The sequence below is a fragment of the Empidonax traillii genome, unplaced genomic scaffold, assembly GCF_003031625.1.
Source record: "Empidonax traillii isolate 1590-97213 ecotype Southwest subspecies unplaced genomic scaffold, ASM303162v1 scaffold910:size426884, whole genome shotgun sequence".
NCBI classification, from domain to species: domain Eukaryota; kingdom Metazoa; phylum Chordata; class Aves; order Passeriformes; family Tyrannidae; genus Empidonax; species Empidonax traillii.
In genome coordinates this window covers 408,689-421,924 of record NW_020956103.1, presented here as the reverse complement: position 1 = coordinate 421,924, position 13,236 = coordinate 408,689, and the positions used below count along the sequence as shown (strand labels likewise).

The 13,236-nt window shown below is 39.1% G+C and overlaps 1 protein-coding gene across 1 annotated transcript; it reads left to right on the top strand.

The window, feature by feature from the left end:
• Nucleotides 1-1,257: 1,257 nt before the first annotated feature.
• On the top strand, nucleotides 1,258-12,962 carry LOC114067389 (short transient receptor potential channel 3; the record flags this gene model as incomplete). Its single annotated transcript, XM_027902783.1, has 9 exons — nucleotides 1,258-1,422; nucleotides 3,515-3,731; nucleotides 4,348-4,581; nucleotides 5,913-6,177; nucleotides 6,912-7,107; nucleotides 8,513-8,722; nucleotides 9,753-9,836; nucleotides 10,329-10,404; nucleotides 12,397-12,962. Coding segments are annotated over 9 exons (1,590 nt in total), but the record flags the coding sequence as incomplete, so codon positions are not given.
• Between the last annotated feature and the right edge of the window lie 274 nt (nucleotides 12,963-13,236).

The following is a 13,236-nucleotide window of genomic DNA, read 5'->3' as shown; positions in this document are numbered from 1 at the left end:
GGCTGAGAAGTGACACAACTTGCTCCCAGGGCTTGGAAGTTGTGCAGTTGCCAACAGTTAAATAAGTCGCTGAGATCTTCTCAAGAGCCCTCAGACTCGCTGCCGGAGAAGAACTTGCCCGTAACTCTTGGCATCTTATTCGCTAAATCTTCCCTTTTCTGTGGAAAATTAGAGCCAGGCAGATCTCCTCTTAGTGTCAGATTCAAGTGTTGATAGAGCAGGAGGAATAAACCAGCACAGAGCTCTGGGTGAGATGCCAGAGCTCCCTTAAAGCTCCTTTACTGTTTCTTCCCGTTCCCTCTGGTAACTGAAGGAATGATGGGGGTGTTTCTTCTCCCCTCTTCCCTCCAGTTTTAAGCCTGATTTTAAAAATGCCTTTGTAATTTGAAATAATTATTTACTTTCCTGCCTTTGTCCGCGGTTAATCTGCTGTGGGATTTGTCCCTTTGATGTCCTGAGTTGACAATGAAATTTATCTTAGTGAAAGAAGAGACTGGGGGCATATGTCAGAATGCACAAGCACACAAAAAAACCCAATCTCTTCTTCTCAAATGGGCCAGGCTGGCAGGTTTTTATGCTGCATAAGCTTCAAAGGTGACAGCCTAGGAAAAAAAAAAAAGAATAGAAACGTAGCTTGAGTTGACATTAATTTCTTAAAAGACTTTTACAGTCTTTTTATTAATTTCTATTGGCCGATCCGCTCTACGTACAAGCTGCATTAATATGTGGTTAATGAATCACACCCCAAAATGCTTAGGGACTTCAGTTTCAGAGCAAAGTAGATTAAACTATGAAGATTGCTTCCCTTTTGGAAGTTCATGCAACAGCTTCAGATTTCTCTTCTTGAGAGCTTGAAGGTTCCCTGCTTTCATTGCCAATGATTTAATTTGATTTCCTTTAAGAAGTCGGTCCTGTTGTACTACTCTATGCACTTTTTAATGAGATTTGGAATATTAATGGAGTTTTGCAGGCAAGGCCTGGCAGACAACAGTGCATATAGTACATAATGATCCCTACAGAGTACAAGGGATAATAAAATGGCTATCCAAGATTTACAGTATTTTAATTATTTTTTTTTCCAAAGTGTAACCAGCTGATATCAAATCTCACTCTTAACCCCAATTATCAGAGTTACCAGCATCATTTTTCAAATCCTCTCTGGGTAACACCTAGCACGCTGGTCATGACTGTGTATGTACCAGTTACACAACCCTTCTCACAAATGGTAACATGTTTTGTTTCTTTTTTTCCTTGCAGTTTGTGGCCCATCCAAACTGTCAGCAACAGCTCCTGACTATCTGGTATGAAAACCTCTCAGGATTACGGGAGCAGACCATTGCTATCAAGTGTCTGGTGGTGCTGGTGGTGGCACTGGGCCTTCCATTTCTGGCCATTGGTTATTGGATTGCACCATGTAGCAGGGTACTGAATTTTCTAAATTACCTCTCTTGTCATGTTCTGGGAGCTGGTTTTCAATTTCTGGCAGTTAACATGCAGCATTGTACCTCCAACTCTGCTGCTTCCAGATTTTAATTAATTAATGATATTTTTAGCGTTCTCTAATCTTGAGCCAAAAGATGCTGCTTGTTTTATTTTGCACAGTGAAGAGGGGACTGCAGCGATGAAGCATGAAAATAAACTGATGTTAAGTTTAAAGAAAGAAAAAGAGCCTTCTCTGAGAGCTTTTTTTTTCCCCTTTTTTAAATTTCTGCAGAATGTGCTCACCTCAGAGTCTCTGCTACGTAATTATATCTGTATTACTAACGTGGATTTTTTGGAAGTCACTATTTAGATCCTTTATTAAGTCTCCTCTGATGGCATCTTAAGGTCTCATGCTGTTCCCACATAAACCATTAGCAGAACATCTGTTGACTTCACTGATGCAGAACCTAATCTTAAGTAAAATATTTGTTATTCCTGCCCTAGGAGGTCTGTTTACCAGCTGAACCACACAGCAGAAATTCAATGAAATGCAGTATTCCAACCACGTGATAGGATATATTTCTGAAAGGGCATAAGTGTAAACTCCCAGCTTTTTAAGACGATGTGGAAGTCTAAGGGTGCTTCCAGCTTTCCTGATCATCTCCCAGGCAAAGTAACGGCAGCAGTTTCTTTGGGATCCTGGTAGCCTGTGGCAGCACGTGAATTGTTTGCAAATGAAGTGTATCAATAGATCTTGGGTAAATCAGATGGAGGAAGATTTCTCTGTTACTTTAAAATTTTTTTAAGATGTTAATGTAAATTTACTTCTGTGCTGAATGTGTGGTCTTCCAATTTTATTTCCTTAACAAGCGTACAGCAAAGAAATGTGAGTTTCATTTATATTTCACTCTTGTAATTCATCTCAGGAAGGACACAATTTTCCTCTGCTTCTACATGTTTGAAGGGAACCTGATCTTTTCTCTGGCTTAAATATTTATTTATTTGCTTTAAAGATAAACCTTTATGGAAATAGTGTAATTGTTACTCTCATTATCCTCTGAAATGTCACTTTCCATTAATATCTTCAGTAAATATATCCCTCACAGCTCCATGTCATAGAAACATATGAATATATTTGTAGCTGGTGTCCAATAGGGAAAAGTGACATTTGTCCTTGAGCTTTAATTCCCAGTACCAGAAACACCTGATTTTTTTTCTAGCACTCATGTCAAACAAACTGCTATACATTCAGGTCAGTTGGTTGATACTGCAATTACAAAATGCTTTCTAAAGGTCAGGAGCAGGAAGGGAAGCTGGGACTGTTGGCACAGGGAGTAAATGCAGTTTAGCGTGTGCTGGTCTGCCTGGTTCCCAGCATCTGACCCAAATTCCAGGAAAACCATTCCTTGAAATTAGAGTCTGATATTCTGCAGGTCCTCTCCTTTGGTACAGACAGACTGCCCCTGCTGCTGCTGCTGCTGCTTTGTTCTTTTACCGGGTGCAGATGTGAATTGAACCCGCTGAGTTTATTTGAAAATCATCCATATTTCTGATCTTATTTTTCCTAGGCCATTTTGTGGAACAGTTCTTTATTTTTAGTAGGTACAGATATTTATTTGGCACTTCCAGTTCTGAACATATGTTCTGAGGATGGAGTACAGTAGCCAGAGACAGACAACTGTAATTTTTCCTAGAGCTATAGTCCCAGACAAGCTAATAGTACATTCTTGCTGGTAGGGAAAACATTTTGCTACTTGGAGATTTTAATAATTTATCTTTCCGTGGGCTTGCTTTACAAACTCCTTCTGGTCACTGCCGTTGTAGATCTGTAATTCCTTGGAGCGTTTCCCCTCAAACATTGCCATCTAGAGTGTATGGAATGACACGAATGCTCGGTAACAGGACAGCATATTCCACGGGGCTCCCTGTGGGAGGCCTTTTTCCGAAGCAGTAAAGCATCACAGCTCAGTGCACTTGGAAGAATATCCTTTAAAAATGAGCCTGCTGACTATCCTGAGCCCGTTTTATGCTTCTGGAATGCCTGATGTTGCTTTGAGCAAACTGAGTGACCGCTTTCATTCTGCCTTTGCAGCTTGGAAGAATTCTTCGAAGCCCATTTATGAAATTTGTGGCACATGCAGCATCCTTCATTATTTTCCTAGGCCTGCTGGTGTTCAATGCTTCAGACAGATTTGAGGGTATATCAACACTACCCAATGTCACTGTTACTGATTACCCCAAGCAGATCTTTAGGGTGAAGACCACCCAGTTCACCTGGACAGAAATGCTGATCATGGTATGGGTACTTGGTAGGTATAAAGGCCCTTTCATCTTCATATCAGTTGTTTTGCTGCAGATATAAATTCTAAAATATAAATTTATATTAAAAAAAATCTAAATTCTGTGAGGCTGTGATCTGGATTAAATCCATGTCCATTAATTTCTGAGGAGATGTTTGAGTAAGAAATCTGAACTGCACACAGCCAAATTCCACTTTCTATGCTGAAAAGCATCTTATTCTGTAAAGGGGAGAATCAGTAGTATAAACTGTGCCATGAATATTTGCTCATCAGTGAGAGGAGGGTTTTTTTCCCACATTTTACATTTTCCCTCCTTTAGAAGTACAGAAGTTATGCTGTTAGGTCATAACATTTCCACTGCCAAGTCGTGGCTCTATGCTACCCTTTGCGGAGATGCCTGAGCTCCATCCCCACTAATTAATCTCAATTAATACCTTTCTATTTGATCAACCCTGGTGAAACCAAGAGAGCCTTAGTCAGGGTGGGATGATGATGCTGTGACCAGAAAAATGAGCCAGTTTTTGCTCCACTGCTATTACCGGGTTTCGTGAAATCGGAGAATGCAGAGAATTTAAATGCAAAGAGTTTGGCAAACATTGCTATGCTTTTTAATTTCTTGTTGCAGGTATGATGTGGTCAGAATGCAAAGAGCTGTGGCTGGAAGGACCCAGGGAGTACATCCTGCAGCTGTGGAACGTTTTGGATTTCGGGATGCTGTCCATTTTCATCGCCGCTTTCACGGCGAGGCTTCTGGCATTCCTGCAGGCCACAAAAGCACAACAGTATGTGGACAACTACATCGAGGAGAATGACCTCTCTGAGGTCACCCTGCCTCCAGAAATAGAGTATTTCACTTATGGTGAGTTTAACTTTGCTGCAAAACAGATCTGGACACAGAAGAAGCTGAAGGATGCACTGGCATTTAGAAGCCTGAAGATTAATATCTGTGTGTGTTTGTGCTGATGACACAATGTAACCTCTTGTGCCTCGGTATTTTGGTTTCTGTGATATTTAAACAACAGTTTTTATGAGGCTAACTTGACAAATAAGTTTGCTAGAATATTAAAACCAAGTAATAGGCATAAGGAGGAAATAATTTCCAATGTAGCTGCCCATAGTTTTGTTGTATCTCTTTATCCTAGAGCTAAATTTGACTCCCTTGATTTTAAACAAGTTTTGTCTTGACTTCAAGGAAGTTATATTTTATTCTCGGCTTAATGCACAAGAGATAAAATGTGGATGTGATTTTTTTTTTGGTTCAGTTGTTTGATAGTTATTCATATTCATAACCATCTATTGGCATTTCCTCCCGAAGGAAGGATGCTGGCCAAATAAAGATCTGCTCAAATGGAATAAAAGTACTAAATACTTATTGCAGTGCAGAAATTGTCATTAAAGGTGTGATGAATATTTGCAACACGAGGCTGCTGACAGTGTATTTTAACATGTGCTTTATGAACTTCAGTGTATCCTAACGGCAGACTTGATTTTGTTATTTAACTTAATTGCTTTGCAACCAATCTGAATTTGTGAATATGCAAACACACATTTAGAAACACAGGGTATTTTGATACAAAACACATTTTAATACATATTTTGCTAAGATGATGCACGAATTCCCATAGTAATTTAAGAATTTCTACACAACTCAACGCTTTCTGTGCACATTGTTTGTGAAAACCCACGATCCAATTTCTTTTGAGGTGGTAGGCAAAAATCTTTATGATCACTATGGGAACAGGGTTATATCCTGAACCTGTAACAATAGCCAAGGCTTGGTGTGATTATTAAAGGAAATTGTTCATCAACCAACACTGTTAACTTCCCGTCAATGAAACACCAAAGAGGAATAAATTTCCTGCTTTAGGATAGTGCTTATTAAGACAGCTAATAATACAGGCATGTTGAGAAAAGCAGTAAGGAATCAGTTATTGTTATTTAGTTCAGTTAAAATGCAAACTGTAGAAGAGAATGTCATGTCTCTTCAAGTCTCTTTTTTCTTCCAGCAGAAGGTAATGTAACTTATTTTCATCATTTGTGACTTAAATGAAATAGGAATAGAATAGCAACTATTAGACTCTTCAAATATTTGTCTCAACTAAATTCGGACGTGTTAATGGAAAAATCCTGTCAAGACTTATTTCCCAGCGTTGTGACAAATGGGTAACCCCTGTGTTTTGTGTCTTCCAGCCAGAGATAAATGGCTGCCATCTGATCCTCAGATAATATCTGAAGGCCTTTATGCCATTGCTGTGGTCCTGAGCTTCTCTCGGATCGCCTATATCCTGCCTGCAAACGAGAGCTTTGGGCCCCTGCAGATCTCACTGGGAAGGACTGTTAAGGACATCTTCAAGTTTATGGTCCTCTTTATTATGGTGTTCCTTGCATTCATGATTGGGATGTTCATACTGTATTCCTACTACCTTGGAGCTAAGCTAAACCCAGCCTTTACGACGTAAGTCTGAAGTTGGGTTTTAAGTAAAAAGCCAATGTGAGACTTGCAGGTTTTTCACTGAGGTGGCAAAGTCTGTGAGATATTGTGTGCTGTCTCCTAGCACTAAAATAAAACTGAAGACAGCTGAAGCCAGGTGTCTCAGAACCTTAAAAACAGAATACAAAAGACCAGTTGTTTCCTGTTTGTATAATGGAAGCTTTCACTGCAGTCTAAAATGATTTTGCCTCTGTATTATTTTAATCACGCAGATGCGAGCAACAAATTGTACGAAAATATTACTTGATATCTTCTGAATGACCTAAGGCAAGGCTTAACCAGAAGCTCTTGAAAAGAGAGCAGCGGTTTCGTTCCCATCAGCCCCATTTCAACTTTATTAGGACAGGGACAATCTGCCCCTGCAGAGTTAGACTGGCAAATAATGAGATGCAATTATGGTTCATCTCAAAACCTAGATATGAAATACCTTTCTAGTTCCTGGCCTGTTGTTCTGCATGTATTGTTACAACTATATTAGCTCTGAGGGACAGGTGGAGCACACAGGAGAAATGGAATATACTGGGGAAAAGCTTCCTCGCCTGTTTGTTGATCGGTGCTCTGCAAACCTGCTGCGCAGACAAATTAATTGAGGTTGTTTATCAGTCACTGTGAACACAACTGATATTTATTTGTGTAGTTAGTAATAACACCTTCCTGTTGTGTTTGTTTGTTTGTTTGTTTGTTTGTTTTCCCTACAGAGTGGAAGAAAGTTTCAAGACCTTATTTTGGTCCATCTTTGGCTTGTCTGAAGTCACCTCTGTTGTCCTCAAATACGACCACAAGTTCATAGAGAACATCGGTTACGTCCTTTATGGCATATACAACGTGACGATGGTGGTGGTGCTGCTCAACATGCTCATTGCTATGATCAACAGCTCCTATCAAGAAATTGAGGTGGGCTCTGTTCTCAACTCGTTCTCTTTTGTTATCTTGAAAAATGGTGGAGTTGCTAGGACTTATTTCAGTGAGCACAACTCGATATGCAAAAGTATAAAGAAGAGATGACCTCAGTAAAGGATTCACAGAAGATATAGAACAGGGCTGATTTTTAACAACCCAGCCCAAGCTGCAGAACCTTACAGGATCTACAACAAAGAGTTCTTGTGCCTTGTATATGCAATCTAAGGAGATGTCATCCCTCCAGAAATCTTAAAATCTAAAGTAATACTGAAATGAAAGCTGCTGGGAAGTAGGAAACATGTTTGCCATATGCCCCAAAACCACAGTACTCCTTCAAATTTGCCAAATGACTCAGTTGGATAAATATTTAAATTTCACATAATGTTATTAGCTGCATTGCTTATGAAAAGAGATATATTTTTTTTGGAGTTTCATTATGATGACAAAGTATCTTCATTTTTAAAGATAATTTAATAGTGTATTTAGTATCCAACACCAATTAAAAAAACAAACAAACAGAAAATTTAAAGTAATGAAGGTACTTGAGTTTAAAAATTAAATTAAGTTGCTGAAATTAAAGTAAAAGTATATTTATAGTGCCAGCTTTCCAGACCATGAGTTCAAAGAGTACACCATTCACACAGATGCAGGCACACACCCACACAAACAGGAGAAGGACTGTCTAAGACACAGTGTATAAATGGTCAGTACTTTCAGTGAAATGTCTGGGGAAATGTCAGAGAATTCAGCAGGAATATATATTTTATAATAAATATATATATATTATTAAACAAACATCTCACCTTTGGAATAATCCAGGCCTAGCTTTGGAATACTTGAGTATTAGAATCTATTAGGACAGAATAAGTTTGTCAGTATTCAATGATTTCTTTATGAAAAGATTGTATTTTCTATACTCTGTTAAATCAGAGTTATTTATCGTGGTTATGTAAAGAGCTGTGAGCATGACCATTTTAAGCCCTGTCTGCCTTGAATCTGATACTCCACCAATTGTGTGGGTACCAAACTCATGTGACCTCTCCAGTAAAAAAAAAACAAAGCTTTTAAACCCACCAAAAGTTCCACTTTAAATAGCATGGCAAGGAGTTTATGTGTTGGCCTGCACTCAGTGCAAATATAATGCTTGTTTAAATGCTTCACGTGCTTGAATGAAGTATTATCAATGAAATGTTGCCATAAAGAGACAAGTGAAATTTGGTTAAAACAGCCTCACTCAAGTGGTTGCGTTTCTGCAGAACTCCTGCAAGTCTTACTGGCAAGCAAATAACGTTTTATGTAAAAACAAGAAAGGTCAAGACTTAAAAAGAAGTTTCATTGGAAAACAAGTTTGGGATTTCATAAAAACCAAGCATGTCCTCGGTTTGATTTCCCAACACAGGATGACAGTGACGTGGAGTGGAAATTTGCTCGTTCCAAACTTTGGCTGTCGTATTTTGACGATGGGAAAACGTTACCTCCACCCTTCAGTCTTGTACCAAGCCCCAAATCTTTTTTCTATTTCATCATGAGGATCATTAACTTCTCGAAGTGCAGGAGGAGAAGGCTACAGAAGGACATTGAGATGGGAATGGGCAATTCCAAATCTAGGGTGGGTACTGAAGTTTTTTCATTGCATTGAAGAATTTTGTGTGTCCATTCCAGCATTCTGCTTTTCTTTAAGTTTTAGGGTATAATCTGTGCTTCTGATGAGAGTACAGTAACTAGTAATTTATATTATTAACTTATATGTATTAATATTAATATAATAATATCAGTCTCTTAGTATTTCAGACTGCCTAAACATACTGTGTAAAATAGCCATAAATTTTATTAGGACAGCAAAATCCAAAGATTGGAGAAACACCTTTAAAACAAAAATTCCTGAGTATTCAAAGGTGCAGCTAATTCCCCACAAGCAGGTACTTGAATAAAGATGCTTTAAACCTTCATTAGAAAAATTTTTAGTTTGGGGTAAAAAAAGGGGGAGGGTTAAACTAACAGAAATGTCACTGATTCAGTGACTTTGAATTGGCCACACAGAAGATTGATGACAGATGCAGAGTAGGAGGTTGAACCTTCTTCTGTGGACACACCTTTTTTACTTCACCCTCACCAGTGTATCTGTGAGAAGAGTGAAGTCCCTGATTCAATGGTAACAAACCTTCTGCATTGGTCACAAAGCCAAGGTGGCCTTTTTCTTCCTCTCCTTCCAGCCCACTGCTACAGAAACCTTGAATTATTTGGAATCAGATGGCTTTGTGATCCTTGGATCACTGAACAAGGACCATTTTGAAAAATGATTCTTTGGAAAATCCCTTTCAGTTAAGCAGAACTGCTTTGGGGCATGTACATCCTTGCCTCCAAATTCACTATTTTCTAAAATTATCAATGCTAAAACAAACAAACAAACAAACAAAAATCCCACAAAACAAACCCAAGAAATAACTCAAGGCAATCTAATTTTTTAAAATAATATTCTGATATAGTGACAATGGAAACATCCCCAACACGTCTAAAGAATGGAGCTGAATTCTAACTGGGAATTATAATTATACAATAGATAGAATATACTTTAATAGATAATGAAATATTATGTATATATATCATATATATATTAATTTTGTCTTATTTCTTCCCAGTTAAACCTCTTCACTCAGTCCAACTCCAGAGTTTTTGAATCCCACAGTTTCAACAGCATTCTCAATCAGCCGACACGCTATCAGGTAAGTCCATGCAGTGCTCACTGTTCTGAATAACAGAACTGTGTGAAGGCACTACCAGAATTTTGTGTCTCAAGTACATTTTGCCTTCACCAGGTAAAGAAAACCTCCTGTAGAAAACAAACTCTAGGGTGCTACTGGGGGAAAAAAAAAAAAAAACAAACCAGACAATTATTGTTCAAACTCCATTATTTAAAGTGCTTCAAAACCAGCCCATGCATTACTTAAAATTTTCCTTTGATGTCCCAGTTTGGAAAGCATGAGAATGAAACATCTGAAACTGGTTTCTGGGGAAGGGCTGTGCAAGATGACTAGGTTGGCTAGTTGCCTTTCTTTCTCAGCATCCCAGCACAAAAGCCATGCGAGGCAACTGCTTGATCTGGGGCTTTTCATTCATTCACTTATGCAGATGTGACAGAGATAGTTAAGAAAGAAAAATGAATAGTGCCTAATTATATATGCTCAGCTGATTATGTAACTGCTTTAATCTGGCAGCAAATAATGAAAAGACTGATAAAACGTTACGTTCTGAAAGCACAAGTGGACAAAGAAAATGATGAAGTAAATGAAGGTAAGAAAGACTCTCTTTGCAATATTCACAGCCAATTTTGGAATCAGTATTACAGTGATGCATGGAGGTTTTGAGTAAAAAGAGGGATTATTTCTATTTCACGTGCAATGAAGCTCAGATAGTAGTAGAAAGATGCCTGTGATGTAAAAAAAAAAATGGAAAAGGTGGGCCAAAAAAGTAGAACTGAGAAATATTATGGGCCCCCTTTTACAGGTAGAAAATGAGAGCACAGACATGATGCACAGCTACAGAGGAAATTTGAGAGGAAGCCACGAACTGTACTCACACTTGCAGCCAGAGCTGCAGGACATCCTTCTCTCTGTTTCATTCAGCTGAACCACAGTTTACCATTTTACACCGTGAACCACTTGTTTTGCCTTCCTTTATAAAGCTGAGAGGAGTAGCCACCTCTGAAGCTGCACATCATTAAACAGAGCTCCATGGTCAGCTGCGTGGTGGGGAAAACCTGTAGCCACTCTTTTAGTGTGTGACCAGAGACCTTTTGAGAAGTGATGGATCTGAGCTTGGTGTGTCTTGACAGTGCACAACTTCCCTGCTAGCTGTGAGGGGTGTGGATGCTCCAGGCACAGCCCCAGTTCCTGTTGGGATGAGGCTGAGAAGCAGGGAGCAAAATAGGATTCAATTAAATCCCACTCTGTGCCTTCAAAAGGCAGCACTGTGCACTGACTGCTATCCTCATGAGTCCCCATCCTATGCTGGCTGCACAGAGCTGAGCTTGTGAGTGATAAAAGGAGAAAAACTCCTAAAAATGTCTTCCTCTCAGTGTGTGCCCTTCTCCTGATTCCCATTGCTCTCCTCCTGTTCCTGCTCTGTGATGTGGGAAATCATCTACCGAGTGAGTGATGAAGAGAGTGTTCTCTCCCCAACAGCAGCAGCAGGCACTTGCAGGTCTTTCCAGTGTCCTGCTGCCACTTTGCTCTGGGTCTATGTGTGTGTCTAGACAGTGCAGAAGAATCAGGGTTTACTGACATGATGTGACACTTTGTCACCGGTTTTTGGAGAGGAAGGTCCACTTTGAGCAAGGCAGGTAACCCCTGAATCTCACCTTGAGCTGCACAGCAAAGCTAATGCTCTGTGTCACGAGCATCTCCCTGGTACCCAAAGGACAGATCCAGCCTTTGAAGACTGGATTTTTGAAGTCTGCTACATTCTAAATAGGAAGCATCTGAATTGTTACGTACTGCAGCTATTTTAACATGTCTAGGGACTTTCCCCTGGTTTGTATCACTAGAGAATTTAGGTGCATTCTCAGAGTCTTTTATTTCACACAGGACAAATCCTTTCCTGAGGCAGATGCTGTGTAAGAATTCACAGGCCTCACGCTCACTGGAAGAACAGTATTTGAAAGTTTTAAAAAGCTTCTGCTCTTGAACTGAACACCCTGTGATAGAAAACATGTTATGAGCCTGGCCTTGACAGTTGGTTTCTTTTAAATGTGTTTTTTATATTTGTGCTAAATTGTAGTTCCATTTTAAATTGGTTGACTTTTTCTAATTCCAAGGATGTTGGTAAGGAAGAGGACAGAGACTCAGAAGCTGTGAGTTTCACTGCCAGCTCTGCCACACTTTTCCTGTGTGATCTTGGCACATTCCTTCAGAAAAAAAAAAAAAATCTCTGTCTTTTCTCTCTAAAAAGGGGATACTAATATTTACCAGCTGTTCAGCAGTGTTGCTGTGATTAATTCATTAACCTGTGTACAGCACTTTGTGAATATTTGGTGTTGTGTATACACCTGGAGCATAACATTAATGTTCAATGGACTTTTAAAATTTAGGTACTGTTTAGGGTTGGAGAGACACCAGCATCTCACTGAGAATGAAGAAGAGGTAAATCCTCCTGCCCCGTCCCGTACCTGCTCTCACAAACATTTTGGGATAATAACCTGAAACAGGCACTGACTGGACTTAACAGAAGAGTATTGAATGAATATCAAACTTTGCTAACAAGTGCTTCTTTCCATTATTAATACAGGTGAATTAAAGGAAATCAAGCAGGACATCTCCAGCCTTCGTTACGAACTTTTGGAGGATAAATCCCAAGCAACAGAGGAGTTGGCAATTCTAATACATAAACTCAGTGAGAAACTAAACCCTAATATGTTGAGATGTGAATGATTCAACAAAGGAACCGTGGCTTTGACTACAGCACAACTATTTATTGGCAATAATATTTCAGTATCTTATACTTGAAAAAATGTATTGTAGATTTTTAGCACTAAATAACTTTATGTACAGCTTCTATGGAATTTAGTCTTAGGAAATTTTATTAACTCACCACAGAAGGATTGCTCTCTTCATTTTACTTGTCTAAAAGCAAGAACTGTCATAACTTTTTTTTTTGTTTTTTTGCATTTATGCATTCAAAAAAGGTATAATGGTATCGATTTGCTGGTATTTTAACAGGTTTATGAGTACATACGGCGAATTCTTTGCACTAAATTTGCAAGAAAAAAAATTAACAGATGCAGCGTAATACTCTGTTCCTTGCAGTGACCAGGTACAAGTAGGAATTTTTCGTCATACAATAAACCAACTAGAGATCAGTGGAGGATTACTTGAAATATTTGTTCTTTATTAGCCACGAGTGTGAGCCCAGAACTCGCGGTATGACCGCAAGGGGTCAATGAAAGCCAGGTAAGTGTGGATGTTAATCGTAGTAGCACTGCTCGACAGGTCTGTATATACACGTACCCACAGCTGCATTTCTTAACTCAGCGTATTTACTTAGGCGAGTAAGGACTATACTTTTTTTTTTTTTTTTTTTTTTTTAAACCCCGCCATGTGGAGCTCACGTGAACTCGGTCCAAAGCTC